Source organism: Salvelinus fontinalis, chromosome 33, assembly GCF_029448725.1.
Source record: "Salvelinus fontinalis isolate EN_2023a chromosome 33, ASM2944872v1, whole genome shotgun sequence".
Classification (NCBI taxonomy): domain Eukaryota; kingdom Metazoa; phylum Chordata; class Actinopteri; order Salmoniformes; family Salmonidae; genus Salvelinus; species Salvelinus fontinalis.
The window spans coordinates 38,544,518-38,561,313 of record NC_074697.1 but is presented as its reverse complement, the minus strand read 5'-3'; the positions used below and the strand labels follow the sequence as shown (position 1 = coordinate 38,561,313).

The window sequence follows — 16,796 nt, the reverse complement described above, 5'->3', positions numbered from 1 at the left end:
ACGGCGTGTGTCCCAGCGTGGCCAGCCCCTTGGAGATGTACCTCATGTCGGAGCCCCCGGAGAGCATCACCTTCGACGACCCGTCTCTGGACGTCAACCTGCTGCTGAGGGTGCTGCACTCCATCAGTAGTTACTGGTTCTACCTGTACGACGTGAGTAGCCTGTCCTATCCTCCCTCGACCCTGCAGATACTGGCTCAAAATTCACTAACTGAACAACATACTGGTCGAATCCCACATGCCACCCTGTAACCTTTTTGTAGCGCGCTACTTTTGACCAGGTCCAAGAGTAGTCCACCATGTAGGGAACAAATTGCCATATGGGACACAAGCCTGTAGGTCTGCCTCCAACAGATTCCACTGTCTGTGTCATACTTTATCTACTTAATGCTAAATATGTCTTCATTGTCTTTGTGGGCTTATAGGGGGTCAAACACAGTGTACCATCACTATAACTGTCTGCTAGCTAGACAGCCCTCTTAGTGCACACAGTTGCCCCAAATAAATGTATTTTTTTTTGCATTCAAACAATACCTAGCAGCCTGTGTCTGTCTCCCTTTGCGTCAGAGGGGCAGAGGCACTGCGTTGTTGTAGTTCCAGTCGACTGAGGTTTTTGTATTTTCAGAATGCTGTGTCTAAGGAGATCATCCCCACCAGTGAGTTCATCAACAGTAAGCTGACAGCCAAGGCCAACCGACAGCTGCAGGACCCTCTGGTCATCATGACCGGCAACATCCCCACCTGGCTCACAGAGCTTGGCAAGACCTGGTAACTCATCAGACTACTTTCCAGCTCATAAACACCCACTGGTTCAGAACACAAAGAAAGCTGCCTAACTTTTTTAGACATAACATAGGTACAGCAGATCCCCATATTGTATGGGACACTTTTAAGTGTGCCTTTAGAGGCCATGCAATTCAGTACTCATCTATAAAACAAAAGCAATTTCGATCAAAAGAGTCCATATTAACAAAGGAAATTGAAGGACTAACAGTACAGTTAGATAACAATAAAAACGGTACCATAGAGGCACAGAATAAGTTAGAGGAAAAACAAAAAGAAATGGAGGAACTTATTCAAGAAAGATCCAGTGTAATATATTACAAAAATAAAGCGAACTGGATGGAATATGGGGAAAAATGCACCAAATTCTTTTTCAATCTTCAATATAGAAATGCTACCAAAAAAAACGTATTAAAACTTGTTACAAATGATGGAGTCACGCATGATTCACCAAATGATATTTTGAAAGAGGAAGTAAAGTACTTTAAGAATATATTTTCGTTTCAGGCTCCTCCATCTCCACTAACTGAAACTAATTGTATGGATTTTTCCCCTAATAATAATGTAAAATTAACATCTGTACAGAAAGACTCATGTGAAGGCCTAATTACAGAGGAGGGACTACTTGATGCAATTGGGGCCTTTAAGGATGGGAAAACTCCAGGACTGGATGGCATACCAGTGGAATAATACAAACATTTTTTTGATATACTCAAAGGACCATTATTAGCTTGTTTTAACCACTCCTATATAAATGATAGATTATCAGACACGCAACAAGAAGGTGTGATATCATTATTACTGAAACAGGACCCAAGTGGTATATATAAATATCCAGTCCATTTAAAAAATTGGAGACCTCTTACACTTCAGTGTTGTGATGCAAAAATCCTAGCAAAATGCTTGGCGCATAGAATAAAAAAAGTTTTGTCAGATATTATTCATCCTAATCAGACAGGTTTTTTACATGGACGATACATTGGAGATAATATAAGGCAAGTACTGGAAACAATAGAACACTATGAAATATCGGGGACACCAGGCCTGGTTTTCATAGCTGATTTTGAAAAGGCTTTTGATAAAGTACGACTGGAGTTTATATATAAATGCCTAGAATATTTCAATTTTGGGGAATCTCTTATAAAATGGGTAAAAATTATGTATAGTAACCCTAGGTGTAAAATAGTAAATAATGGCTACATCTCAGAAAGTTTTAAACTATCTAGAGGAGTAAAACAAAGTTGTCCACTATCGGCATATCTATTTATTATTGCCATCGAAATGTTAGCTGTTAAAATTAGATCAAACATTAATATTAAGGAATTAGAAATCCAGGGCCTAAAAACTAAGGTGTCATTGTACGCTGATGATTCATGTTTTCTTTTAAAACCACAACTAGAATCTCTCCACGGCCTCTTAGAGGATCTAGATACATTTGCTATCCTCTCTGGATTAAAACCAAATTATGATAAATGTACCATATTACGTATTGGATCACTAAAAAATACACATTTTACATTGCCATGTAGTTTACCAATTAAATGGTCTGACGGTGATGTGGACATACTCGGTATACAAATCCCAAAAGAAAGAAATGATCTCACTCCAATACATTTTTATAGAAAGTTAGCAAAAATAGATAAGATCTTGCTACCATGGAAAGGAAAATACCTGTCTATTTGTGGGAAAATCACCCTGATTAACTCTTTAATCATATCACAGTTTACCTATTTGCTTATGGTTTTGCCTACACCTAGTGACCTGCTTTTTAAATTATATGAACAAAAAATATTCAATTTTATTTGGAACGGCAAGCCAGATAAAATTAAAAGGGCCTATTTATATAACGAATATGAATTCGGAGGGCAGAAATTATTAAATATTAAAGCATTAGACCTCTCACTAAAGGCATCAGTCATACAAAAGTTATACTTAAATCCAAACTGGTTCTCTAGTAGATTGGTACGAATGTCTCATCCTATGTTCAAGAAGGGCCTTTTTCCCTTTATTCAGATTACACCTGCTCACTTTCGGTTGCTTGAAAAGGAAATAATTTCCAAAATATCTTTATTTTTTAAACAAGCCTTAGAAAGTTGGTTGCAATTTCAGTTTAATCCACCTGAAAGGAAGGAACAAATAGTACAACAAATCTTGTGGTTAAATTCAAATATAGTAATTGATAAAAAAACTGTATTTATCGAAGAAATGTTTAAAAAAGGTATTTTTATGAATGATATCATAAATAGGACTGGTGGAGTAATGTCACACATGCAGCTAACACAGACATATGGAAATGTCTGCTCTACCAAAAATTAGAACCAATTCCTTGCAGCATTACCACAAAAATGGAAGAGGCAGGTGGAATGGGATAAAAGTAAGGAACTTGTATGTCGGCCTTATATTAAAGAACATAAATGGTTAAAGAAAAGTGTGATAAATAAAAACATATACCAATTTCATTGAAGGACCAAAAAACTTACAGCTGTGCCATATAAATTGCAAAATAGTTGGGAAGAGATTTTTGATGTACCCATTCCATGGCACATGGTTTATGAATTGATACGCAAAACAACGCCGGATTCAAAACTTCGAATTTTTCAATTTAAATTATTGTACAAAATTCTTGCAACTAATAGAATGTTATATATATGGGGGATACAATCTTCTCAGCTCTGTAGATTCTGCTGTGAGGAGGCAGAGTCATTAGACCATTTATTTTGGTATTGTCCGCATGTAGCTCGTTTTTGGTCACAGGTCCAGGAATGGTTGAAGAATTGCAATATTTGCGTAGAACTAACGCTACAGATAGCAATACTGGGGGATTTGAAAAGCCATAGTCAATCAATCAATAATATAATAATTATTTTAGCAAAAATGTTTATTTTTAATTTACAATCCGTGGAAGCTATGAGAATAGGAAGATTAAAATCTTTTGTGAAGCATCACAGCACAGTTGAAAAATATATGGCAAATAAAAATCCGAAATGGATGCTGTTGGAAGATAAATGGGAAAGGTTGAGTGGAGCTGAAGGGTGGGACTAATAACAAGATAAACAATGTAGGGCATACGGGATCTGTGAAATGTGTATAGGTGCGGAGCTATTGTGAAATAGCACAGTTACAAGTGGAAATCAAACTGGATGGACAACAGAAATAGAGGAAGGACTAAGAACAAACAAGAGAGAACTATTATAAAGTAGACTGTCTGTAAAATGTGTATAAGATGTATAAATTGAAGGTAAAAACAGAAATGTTTATCAGTTTACTCCAATTTGGGGATCGGTGGTAGGGTTTGCAGGGAATAATAATAAAGGTATACTCTTTAAAAAAAGTATGTATGTCTATGTAGGTATGTGTATGTATATATGTGTATATGTATGCATACGTGAATGGATATATATATTTACCCCCAAAAAATATGGGGGATTGGAAATGATGCAGACAATTACATTGGAAGCAACATTCTTTCCGCAATATTAAGCTGATCCACCCCCCCAAGAAAAGAAAAAAAAAGAAAGCTGCCTAGCTTTTGAGTACTAGGCATTACTGGCCTAGTATTCAGTAAAGCAATGTCCTCAAACTGCATCTCTAGACCAGGCTTGGGGACAATTTCAAATCAGGAAGTAAATTCCAATTTTCTCTTATAGGCACAAGATTAACGCCCATATAAGGAACTGTGTGTGTACACACACGCACACACTAGTTTATTAGGTACTACACACCTTCCACGAATATGGATCAAGTCACATGGCTAGCTACAATGCATTCAGAAAGTATTCAGACCCCTTGACTTTTTCCACATTTTGGTACGTTTTCAGACCCTTTGCTATGAGACTCGAAATTGAGCTCCGGTGTGTCCTGTTTCCGATCTTCCTTGAGATGTTTGTACAACTTGAGTTGGAGTGGTAAATTCAATTGATTGGACATGATTTGGAAAGGCAAACACCTGTCTATATAAGGTCCCACAGTTGACAGTGCATGTCTGAGCAAAAACCAAGCCATGAGATCGAAGGAATTGTCTGTAGAGCTCCGAGACAGGATTATGTCTAGGCTTAGATCTGGGGAAGTGTTTCAAAATATTTCTACAACATTGAAGGGCCCCGAGAACACTGGCCTCCATCATTCTTAAATGGAAGAAGTTTGGAACCACGGAGACTATTCTTAGAGCTGGCCGGCCGGCCAAACTGAGCAATCGGGAGAATGGCCTAAGTCAGGGAGGGGACCAAGAACCCAGTGGTCACTGACACCACTTCAGAGTTCCTCTGTGGAGATGGGAGAACCTTCCAGAAGGACAACATCTCTGAAGCACTCCACCAATCAGGCCTTTATGTGTGATTGGCCAGATGGAAGCCACTCCTCAGTGAAACGCACATGACAGCCTGTTTGGAGCCAAAAGGCACCTGAAAGACTGTCAGACCATGAGAATAAAGATTCTCTGTTTTGATGAAACCACGATTCAACTCTTTGACCTGAATACCAAGCGTAACGTCTGGAGAAAACCTGGCAACATCCCTACGGTGTGAAGCATGGTGGTGGCAGCATCGTGCTATGGGGATGTTTTTCAGCAGCAGGGACTGGGAGACTGGTCAGGATCGAGGGAAAGATGAACGGAGCAAAGTACAGAGAGATTATTGATGAAAACCTGCTCCAGAGTGCTCAGGACCTTAGACTGGAGTGAAGGTTCACCATCCTACAGGACAGCGACCCTAAGCACACAGCCAAGACAACACAGGAGTGGCTTCGGGACAAGTCTCAATGTCCTTGAGTGGCCCAGCCAGAGCCCGGACTTGAACCCGATCGAACATCCCTGGAGATGTAATATTTCAGTTTGTAATTTAATACATTTGCTAGACACACGTCCGTGTCTAGGGTTTACTGAGAATGGTGCGACAAACAAAAAACATTGTCAGCGGCATTCCTGTGGGCGAAAACCTGATGCAAGAGGTTGAAGGAGAAGGGAAAGAATCGTGCAAACTAACAGGCGTGCCACGAACAGACCAATAACAGCGCAGAACGGCATCTCACAATGCACAACTCGTAGATCCTTGTCACGGATGGGCTATTGCAGCAGACGACCACACCAGGTTCCACTCCTGTCTGCAAAAAATGAGAAGCGGCTCCAGTGGCCATGCGGTCATCAACACTGGACAATTGAGGAGTGGCGTAACATGACAGCAAGTTCAGTTTTCTTGATTGGCCTGTGCAGTCCCCTGACCTTAATCCAATTCAGGATGAGATGGAACGGGCTGAGCGCAGCATGAATGTATCGCCATCCAATCTGCTGTAACTGCATGATGCTATCACATCAGCATGGACCAACATCTCTGTAGAACGTTTCACCTTATAGAATGCCCCGCAGAATTCAGGCAGTTTTGGAGGCTATGGGTGGTCCGACCCGGTACTACACTGAATAAAAAATATAACGGCAACATGCAGCAATTTCAGCGTTACAATTCATATAAGGAAATCAGTCAACTGAGAAATGCATGAGGCCCTAATCTATTGATTTCAAATGACTGGGAATACAGATGCAACCATTTTGGGGATTTTTTATTTTCAGCTCATGAACATGAGACCAACACTGTTGCGTTGTTTGTTTTTGTTCAGTATAGATGGGTGTACCTAATAAACTGGTGTGTGTGTATATATATTATATATATATGCCTTGTATTTTGACCAACTGTTTAATTCACTCTCCCTCCTCCCCAGTCCCTTCTTCTTCCCGTTTGACACACGGCAGATGCTCTTCTATGTAACAGCGTTTGATCGTGACCGGGCCATGCAGCGCCTCCTCGACACCAACCCCGAGATCAACCAATCAGATTCTCAGGACAGCCGCGTGGCGCCCCGCCTCGACAGGAAAAAGGTGTTGAATATGTTAGATGGATGTTGGTGTAATGTCACAATCAGCTCAATGCATGCATTTCAAATGCCTTTCTGGAATAGGTTCAAGTGTAGCCAAGAGGAGTGGATGTCCCCAATTACAATTATCCAGCCAGTTCATCTGCTTTTTGTATCCTGCCGACTCCTGTTTGTCTTGTCACTAACTTTTCCTTTCTGCTCGTCTCCAGCGAACAATAAACCGTGAGGAGCTGCTGAAGCAGGCGGAGTCAGTGATGCAGGACCTCGGCAGCTCCAGAGCCATGCTGGAGATCCAGTATGAGAACGAGGTACAGAATACGCATTCACACCCTCATTACAGAGCACTTCAATCACCTCCAATTTGAGTTTGTCCCTCATAAAAAGTAAAATACCACGTCATTTGGGGGAGTACATTTTGAACATGAGCCTAGACTTATTGGATAGAAGCTCATCTCTCTTCTCTTTCTCTCCCTACCTCTCTTCTCCTCTTACTCGGTCTCGCTCTCTCCCTTCCCCCCCTGTCCTTCTGTCAGGTGGGCACAGGGCTGGGTCCCACCCTGGAGTTCTACGCCCTGGTCTCCCAGGAGCTGCAGAGGGCCGACCTTGGGCTGTGGAGGGGTGAGGAGGTCACCCTGTCCAACCCCAAAGGTAACTTTCTACTCCAACCCTCTGGGGAATAGATTTGTCTCTAAATAGGAGCTCCTAAAAATGTTTTAGTAGTGATTTCTGTAACAAATTATCTATCGTACAGAAATTGGATTTATTTTAGATATAAAGGCTGTCCTACAATTTTCCAAGATGCGCCTAGGTGGCAACTGTTTAGTCACATCTTGCTGAGATATGGGCTCCTGAAGAGGACTTGGCTTTGACACCCACATTGGAAAAACTCTTCCTCTCCCTAAATCTCCTCTCTTCTCCACTATCTTGATTTTTCTCTTTCCCAGGAAGCCAAGAAGGGACCAAGTACATGTTCAGCTCCCGAGGGCTGTTTGCCGTTCCCTTCGGCAGGACAACCAAACCGGCGCACATCGCCAAAATCAAGATGAAGTTCCGCTTCCTGGGCAAGCTGATGGCCAAGGCCATAATGGACTTCAGACTGGTAAACCGTACCACTTTGTTGTACCTTGGACCCGTCTCTGTAGTCTCCAATGCTTCTAGACCTTCTATTTAGTCCTTTTGGAGCGGTTTTTACACTTGCATTACTTGACTTAACTTCTTATGGCTGCAATCCCGTTAACCTCTCTGGGATAGGGGGGACGCTTGCGTCCCACTTGGCCAAAAGCCAGGGAAAATGCAGAGCGCCAAATTCAAATAAAATTATATAAAGGTCAAACTTTCATTAAATCACACATGTAAGATACCAAATTAAAGCTACACTCGTTGTGAATCCAGCCAACATGTCAGATTTCAAAAAGTATTTTCGGCGAAAGCATGAGATGCTATTATCTGATGATAGCGCAATAGTAAACAAAGAGAGAAAAGCATATTTCAACCCTGCAGGCGCAACACAAAACGCAGAAATAAAATATAAATCATGCCTTACCTTTGACGAGCTTCTTTTGTTGGCACTCCAATATGTCCCATAAACATCACAAATGGTCCTTTTGTTCAATTAATTCCGTCCATATATATCCAAAATGTCCATTTATTTGGTGCGTTTGATCCAGGGCGCCAAATTCAAACACAAATCTCATAATTAAAATTCCTCAGACATACATGTCTTATACCATTTTAAAGGTAATCTTGTTGTTAAATCCCACAAGTGTCTGATTTCAAATGGGCTTTTCAGCGAAAGCACCACAAATGATTATGCTAGGTCACCGCAAAATCACAGACAAACACATTCATTTTTCCACAAAAAGCAGTCACAAAAAGCAGAAATAAATCAAATTAATCACTAACCTTTGATCTTCATCAGATCACACTCATAGGATTTCATGTTACACAATACATATATGTTTTGTTTGATAAAGTTAATATTTATATCCAAAAACCTCAGTTTACATTGGCACCATGTTCAGAAATGCCTCCAACATATCCGGAGAAATTGCAGAGAGCCACGTCAAATAAGATAAATATGCATCATTAACTTTGATGAAAGATACATGTTTTACATAGAATTAAAGATACACTTGTTCTTAATGCAACCGCTGTGTCAGATTTCAAAAAGCTTTACGCCAAAATCACAAAATTCAATAATCTGAGAACAGCGTTCAGCCACAAAAGCAAGCCATACAGTTACCCGCCAAATTGTGCAGTCAACAAAACTCATAAAAAGCATTATAAATCTTCACTTTGCTGATCTTCATCGGAATGCACTCCCAGGACACCCACTTCCACAATAAATGTTTGTTTTGTTTGGTAATGTCCATCATTTATGTCCAAATAGCTATTTTTGTTAGTGTGTTTGGTAAACAAATCCAACGTCAGGAAGCGCGTTCTCTAAAAGCTGACAATGTCCAAAAGTTCCGTAACAGTCAGTAGAAACATGTCAAACGATGTATTGAATCAATCTTTAGAATGTTTTTAACATAAATCTTGAATAACGTTCCAACCGGAGAATTACATTGACTTCAGATGAGCAATGGAACAGAGCTCCCTCATATGAACGTGCATGGTCAGGTCATGGCAGACCTGACTAATTCCCCTCTCATTCGGCCACCCTTCACAGTAGAGGCATCAGGCAAGGTTCTACAGACTGTTGACATCTAGTGGAAGCCGTAGGAAGTGCAAACTCATCCATATCTCGCTGTGAATTCAATAGGATCTTGGTTGAAAATTGACCAGCCTCAGAATTCCCACTTCCTGTTTGGATTTTTTCTCAGGTTTTTGCCTGCCATATGAGTTCTGTTATACTCAGACATCATTCAAACCGTTTTAGAAACTTCAGAGTTTTCTATCCAATATGAATAATAATATGCATATATTAGCAACTATGACCTAGGATCAGGCCGTTTACTATGAGCACCTCTGTGCACCTTTCATCTAAGCTACTCAATACTGCCCCTGCAGCCATAAGAAGTTAAGCCCCGTTTGCAGGAATAAAGTTGGGTGATGTAACTCCCCTCTTCTACAGCCCTCATACATGCTTTCACCTTTCAAGCAGAGTTTTACGTTGACCAGAACCTCTGTGGGGAGCCCTCTGCTGACCTAACACTTCTGTCTCCTCTCCACCCCCTCCCAGCTGGACCTGCCCCTGGGGCTGCCCTTCTACAAGTGGATGCTGCGGCACGAGACATCCATCAGCTCCCACGACCTGGTGAACATCGACCCGGGCGTGGCCAAGTCCATCCAGCACCTGGAGGATATCATCCGCCAGAAGAAGAGGCTGGAGCAGGACCTCTCCCAGGTCAGTCCCCGATATACACAACCTCCCCAGATGCAGCTAGCCTCAGTCATTACAATTTGTCTTTGGAAATGAGAACTTAGACCTCCGTTAGACCGTCCTTCTCAGAGATGGCGTTCATAGTGGTAGCTATAGTAAGGCTAGATTTACACTTCACTAGACATCCCCTTTGTGACTACTCACCACGCACTGAGCAAAGGGCTTTGCAGGCAGCACATAAGTTCACGCGTATCAGAATTTGCCGCTTTACTCAAGTGTCGGTGACGTTTTGCTAGCCTAACTTCTGAGTTCAACCAGTATGGCCCCCCCCCGTATCAGATTGCTGATGCTCCTCCATGTTACGTTCCCCATATTAATAAAAGGCCTGTTTCCTCCGTGTGTGTCTCCTAGACGAGGGAGACCCTGCAGCAGGCTCTGGAGAGTCTCAACATGAACGGCTGCTCTGTGGAGGATCTGGGCCTGGACTTCACCCTGCCTGGTTTCCCCAACATTGAGCTGAAGAAGGGGGGCAAGGACGTCCCTGTCACCATCTACAACCTGGAGGAGTACCTCAGGGTGGGTAGCTCGCACACACACCTATATGCACGTAGACGTTAGACACACACGCACACAGCGCTCCTACATATAGACTCTCCACACACCACCTGACCGTTGGTCCTCTTCTCTCCACAGCTGGTGGTCTACTGGACGATGAACGAAGGCGTGTCCCGGCAGTTTGAGTCTTTCAGGGAAGGGTTCGAGTCGGTCTTCCCCTTGCATCACTTGCAGTATTTCTACCCTGAAGAGGTGAGTACTGCTTATCGCTAATCCCAAGAAACAACTATTTCGCTGTTCTGTTTGTCTTCAGGGTGTCACATTGCTTACCCCCTCTGTGCTCTCCCATCCGCCTGTAGTTGGATCAGCTGCTTTGTGGCAGCAAGTCTGAGACCTGGGACGTCAAGACCCTGATGGAGTGCTGTCGTCCCGACCACGGCTACACGCATGACAGGTCAGCGACCAGACCTACATTGAGTGTCATGTTTAGGACATGTCAGAGTGCAGTGGTTTGATGTGTTGTCTGTTTCTCTCCACAGTCGTGCCGTTAGGTTCCTGTTTGATGTGCTCAGCAGTTTTGACGCAGAGCAGCAGAGACTCTTCCTGCAGTTTGTCACAGGAAGCCCCAGGCTGCCTGTTGGAGGTGAGTGGTCATGGATACCTACACACACTCACTCACCATACACACTTGAAGAATTTTTGTGCCTCGAAGACACGTGGTCCCGTTCTCTGATTTTGTGGATTGAACAAGCCCATACTTTGGGTGACATGTTTTCTGACTGCGAAGCATTTTAACTGAGGCTGCAGTCATGTTGCGCCCTCGTGCACTTAGTAAAGAAATGAACGGGGCACCGCTCACCCTACTGGAAACCCACACAAATACGCATTAAGACCATAGACCTCAAGGACAGAGAATGGGACGAGGCAAAAGGCATATTAAGTATGTCGACAGACGAATCCAACCATGGCTCAGTTTTGATCTGATTCTGAGCATGCCACCTCTCTCCTCCAGGTTTCCGTAGTCTGAACCCGCCGCTGACCATTGTGCGGAAGACTTTTGAGTCAACGGAGAACCCGGACGACTTCCTGCCCTCGGTTATGACCTGCGTCAACTACCTGAAGCTGCCCGACTACTCCAGCATCGAGATCATGCGCAAGAAACTGTTGATTGCGGCCCGAGAGGGCCAGCAGTCCTTCCACCTGTCCTGATCTTGCGGTCTCTCCCATTCAAAATGCCTTCTACAGCAAACCGACGTAATCATGACTTCCTTCTAGTTTTTTCTTTTTGTAATCACCTACATCAAGGCAAAATGTGTACAGCCTTCTTGTTAGAGAACGCAGCTTGCAGAAATTAAAAAAGGACTTGATATATATTTGCTGCCCCTGTCTCTCCTACAAAGGCGTTACATGACTCGCAGAACAAAAAATAAATAACACTGCGAAAAAATTATATCAGTAGTTGAGTAATGTTTAAAAAGAAAAAAGAAAAAAAATGTGGGTGACATTTTAAATGCATTGCTGTGTGATATTTAAAGGGATGTTTCTTCTCCAGAGTGGTGAATGACATCACTGTGGTGGGGAGGGGAGGTCCATTGAGCAAGCTAGGTTCACTTTAGCTCCAAAGATAATTTGTACAGAAAAATTTGCAGACTTTGCTCATTCTACACATTTGATAGAATAGCTCTTTGTTCTCGTGTCTCCTTTCCCCTTCAGTTTGTCTGTTTGCATTCTGTTCTCGTGTATTATACGGCCCCAATTTGTTGCATTTTGGTTCTGCTTTTCCCCTTCTCGGTGTGTTTTTGCGTATACATTTTTTGGAAAGGAGAGATGCAGTTGGTTGTCTGCGGGTAGTGATAAGAGCGTAGTACCTACTCTTTTCTTTTTTTTCCTAAATTGAAATTGTGTTCTGGCCTACAATTACAAAGAGCTTCAGCTCAAACGTTATAAGAGTTATCCAATGTGTTGGATAAGTCAACTTTTATTTTTGCCCTCACTTTGATGGAGTAGTAGTGTGTCTCAGCTGGACCCTGAGGGAGTGCCCTCTGGGAAGACTGATTGGCTAGGCCTTGCTCCGAGCCGCCACCCCCAATCCCTGTTGTAGCTGAGCGCACACATTTGGCTGGACTCATTTCATGGCCAGATAGCATTTCATGTTCATTTATGGAATAAGAGTTTATATGCAGTTTCACGCCCGGTTTGAGGTGGATGTCTGCTTTACCTTTTTTAATTTTCTATTTTTTTTTTCTTGCTGTAGTTTATTTTTTGGCTGCTGGCTTGGAACAAACCGTGGTGTGCACCTGCAGTCTGTGGCCAGGGGAGGGCCCCACTCTATGCTCTCCTGGCCCAATCGTTCATGTGCTGGTTTCTAAGATCTGCAATAATTTACTGCATCAGGTTCATGTTTTTACCTGAACATAAAATAAAGTAACTGTTTGACTCATCTGTGTTGTCTTTATTTAATCCTCCTGTTTTATCCTCCATTCTGTGGTTTTGACTGACAGGTATAATCCTAGAGGTGATCAATGGGAGTAGGAGTTGCTTGATTTAAAAACATACCTGATTATATACTTTATATGGACAGCTGATTATTACAGACCCTACCAATTTCAATGTCATGGTTTATTAAGAGTAGTACTTGAAGGAGTGATGGACAAAGTGGTGGTGGACAAAGCCCTTAAAATATCCACTCATCTGATACTTAAGTAAACGCTGCAAAATTTACTTTTGAAAGGAAAGATTCATTCTAAAGAACTCAACACTTTTTTTTAGAACCATTGTTAATGTTCTGAGAGGGATATGGAATTGGACACGACAACTGAGATATACAGTGTAGTTTGGTTGCGCTTATTTGTCCTATTTATATATGTAAAAGTGTGTTTTATTACACGTGTGAATTGGAAATGTGCTTTTTTTGCTTCTCAACTCTCCCTGAGACATCCTCAGAGTAGGGCCACGGCCAGGTAGGTGTCTTGAATGTCCCCCCTGGAGGAATTTGTTTTCCTTTCCTACCCAAGCAGGCTGTTTGCAATCTTTTTTTTATAAGGGAAGATGTTTGTCAGAGTGCAGTAATACTGCAGAACACTGTTGTATCGCTGGGGCGGCAGGTAGACTAGTGGTTACAACGTTGGTACTGTAACCGAAAGGTGGCTGGATCGAATCCCTGAGCTGAAGGTAAAAATCTGTCGTTCTGCCCCTGAACAAGGCAGTTAACCCACTGTCCCCCGATAGGACCTCATTGTCAATAAGAATTTGATCTTAACTGAAAGGTAACAATTACAATAACTAGGTAGGGTGCAGTATGCTGCAAATACTGAATCTAAAATAAATGTTTACTGCAGTGCAGGTTAACTGCAATTACTCTGACCAAAATACCAATGTTCACTGCAGTTACAAAACAATTTTTTTGAAGGGGTGAATGGTTAGTGAGGATTTAAAGATACCGCAAAGGCGTATAGGGTTCACTGCTGTTTCACATGCAGCGCACAACTAACTCAACTCTGCCTTAAGTTTTGCAGAATTTCTTACTAAAAGGAAATAATGTAGAAGTACCGCTTGCCGTGCGGTAGTAGAGAACAGTATGACTAGGGCGGCTGGAGTCTGACAATTTTTAGGGCCTTCTTCTGACACCGCCTGGTATAGAGGTCCTGGATGGCAGGAAGCTTGGCCCCAGTGCTGTACCGGGCCGTTCGCACTACCCTCTGTAGTGCCTTGCGGTCGGGGGCGAGCAGTTGCCATACCAGTCAGTGATGCAACCAGTCAGGATGCTCTCGATGGGGCTGCTGTAGAACCTTTTGACGATCTGAGGACCCATGACAAATCTTTTCAGTTTCCTGAGGGGGAATAGGTTTTGTCGTGCCCTCTTCCCAACTGTCTTGGTGTGCTTGGACCATGTTAGTTTGTGATGTGGACACCAAGGAACTTGAAGCTCTCAACCATGCTCCACTGCAGCCCCGTCAATGAGAATGGGGGAGTGCTCTGTCTTTTTCCTGTAGTCCACAATCATCTCCTTTGTCTTGATCACGTTGAGGGAGAGGTTGTTGTCCTGGCACCACACTGCCAGGTCTCTGACCAACCTATAGGCTGTCTCGTCGTTGTCGGTGATCAGGCCTAACCCTGTTGTGTCATCGGCAAACTTAATGATGGTGTTGGAGTCATGCCTGGCTGTGCAGTCATGAGTGAACAGGGAGTACAGGAGGGGACTGAGCATGCACCTCTGAGGGGGGCCCCTGTGTTGAGGATCCAGTTGCAGAGGGAAGTGTTTAGTCCCAGGGTCCTTAGCTTATGTCAAATGATGTCACTGAATTGCCAAAGCATACTTTAAAAAATAACCAAACTTTTTCAGATTTTCTAAATGTGTGTCCCTGTTTCTCCTGCCTTCAATTGCACTGTTTTCATGCACACATATTGCACACCCCATCTACATCCTACTTAGGCCCAGTGGATATGTATAGTGTGTGAGGGGCTGAGTCCAGTCAGCTAGCAGGTAAGTTGGCTACAGCACAGTACCTGGCTCTCTGTGAGATGAGTAAAGTGGTTGAGCTGACAGATTTACTGGCCTGTGTGAAGACTCATTATGGAAATGGGAGAGTTAGGACTCGGGTGGGCTGAAGGGCTATTAATGACTACCATGCTTTATATCGACCACACCGCATGGTCACATGACATGGCGACGGAGTCACTTTCTGAGCTGCCTGCAAAGACGTTTTACTTACTGAAATGAAGGTCATGAATCATACCAACCTTATGAGATTCAATTCAGGTAGTCATGTAGAGGGAATATTTATTGTACTTCCTAAATGGCACCCTATTCCCTACATAGCACACAACTTTTGACCAGAGCCCATAGGCCACTATAAGTACTAGGAGAGTGCCATTTGGGACACAGCCTTCTAAAACTCCTGATTGAGAGAATGCTCATAACCTGTCTTATATTTATTATGCAAATGTATTTAATTTGATTCTTGTAACTTGCTAAGGTTTTATTACTACTTGAAGATGTTAAAAAAACATTAATAGGCAGAGTTTGGTGGATGAGCATGGTAAGAGGTACAGTAGTTCATGAACTGACCTCTGGGCTCACCTCTGAAGGTGATGGAGAGACACAAGAGTCACAGACATTACAGCTATAATGACTCAAGTGTTCAGGTACCTAGGGATCGCCATGGAAACTGGTTGCTGAGTAATTGAGAGTATTTGAAGAGGGGGTATAGTTTGGATTTTTGCTCTGATTACTTTTTTCTGTACACATTTTTTCTTTTCATTTTTCATACAATACAAAACGCAAACATTCAAAAGACAACATACAGACGAACACAAACATCAACGACAGCACACCTGCCCAGATCCACCTGTTCTCACCCCTATCTCCAGTGCCTGCACTGCGTTCCTCTCCGTCGCCCACGCTCTTTCAATATTTAGGTAATGAAGCATATGATTTTTCCATTGCCTTAACGATGGAGGATTGGTTAATTCCCAGTTTTTAAGTATCCGTTTTTTCAGGATAATTGACAAGAGTATCGTTCAACCCGTCGGGTATCTCACTGCACCCTCATATGACGTCTTGAAATATGCAGACAGACGGATTAGAAGTACATTTATATTGTAATATTTCTGACAGCCAACTTTCTAACTCCGCCTATAGCTTTTGGACTTTATAGCATTCCCAGAATGCATGGATTATTGAGTCATTGTTAGTTTTACATTTAAAACATGACTGTTGCTGTGCTGTAGAGTTTGTGAATTGTCTCTTGTATAATACTGGATTAAGGGAACATTTTCATTAACTGTCATTTCGTTTGTTATGTTCCAACAATTCCTCCATCTTGTGCCAATATTTGTTATTTTTAAGTCTTGGTTCCAGTAGTTAATATTTTTAGTTTCCGTGATGGATTGTAGCTCTTATTCCAATGTAGCAGATGGGGATGTGTTCCCACTTGCACTGCTGAATGTCTCTTATGTGGTGCAGTTTTCGAGCTTCGAAAAACACATACTTTGCAACATTCCAAATGTGAATTGTGACCAGATTTATTTAGCTGCAACTTTGGTGTAAAACTAGTAGAAATGGGCATGCCAGGTCCAAGGAGAGGGTATGAATGATGACACTGTGTGTGTGCATGCTTCCATGTGCATGTGTGCTCGCAGCTGTGTGTTTCTATGTGTGCGGCTATGTGTGCGTGCAGGAGATAGGGCGAGAGAGAGTGTCGTCGTCTGTCGTCACAATGAATCAGAGCGATGGCGGAAGCTAGCCCCCTCCTTAGTCTCCTCGTCAGCCA

At 42.6% G+C, this 16,796-nt stretch overlaps 1 protein-coding gene across 13 annotated transcripts in view; it reads left to right on the top strand.

Moving 5' to 3' along the window:
- Positions 1 to 12,964, top strand: part of LOC129832193 (E3 ubiquitin-protein ligase TRIP12) — a 58,071-nt gene extending 45,107 nt beyond the window's left edge. For all 13 annotated transcript variants that reach the window (XM_055896055.1, XM_055896067.1, XM_055896066.1 and 10 more), the window contains 12 exons: positions 1 to 152; positions 625 to 767; positions 6,492 to 6,648; positions 6,854 to 6,952; positions 7,178 to 7,292; positions 7,589 to 7,743; positions 9,829 to 9,993; positions 10,381 to 10,545; positions 10,663 to 10,776; positions 10,884 to 10,978; positions 11,064 to 11,167; positions 11,537 to 12,964. In XM_055896055.1, coding sequence (XP_055752030.1) covers positions 1 to 152; positions 625 to 767; positions 6,492 to 6,648; positions 6,854 to 6,952; positions 7,178 to 7,292; positions 7,589 to 7,743; positions 9,829 to 9,993; positions 10,381 to 10,545; positions 10,663 to 10,776; positions 10,884 to 10,978; positions 11,064 to 11,167; positions 11,537 to 11,733 — 1,661 coding nt within the window. In that variant the 3' untranslated portion in view covers positions 11,734 to 12,964. The remainder of the gene's footprint in view (positions 153 to 624; positions 768 to 6,491; positions 6,649 to 6,853; positions 6,953 to 7,177; positions 7,293 to 7,588; positions 7,744 to 9,828; positions 9,994 to 10,380; positions 10,546 to 10,662; positions 10,777 to 10,883; positions 10,979 to 11,063; positions 11,168 to 11,536) is intronic.
- Positions 12,965 to 16,796: the final 3,832 nt, after the last annotated feature.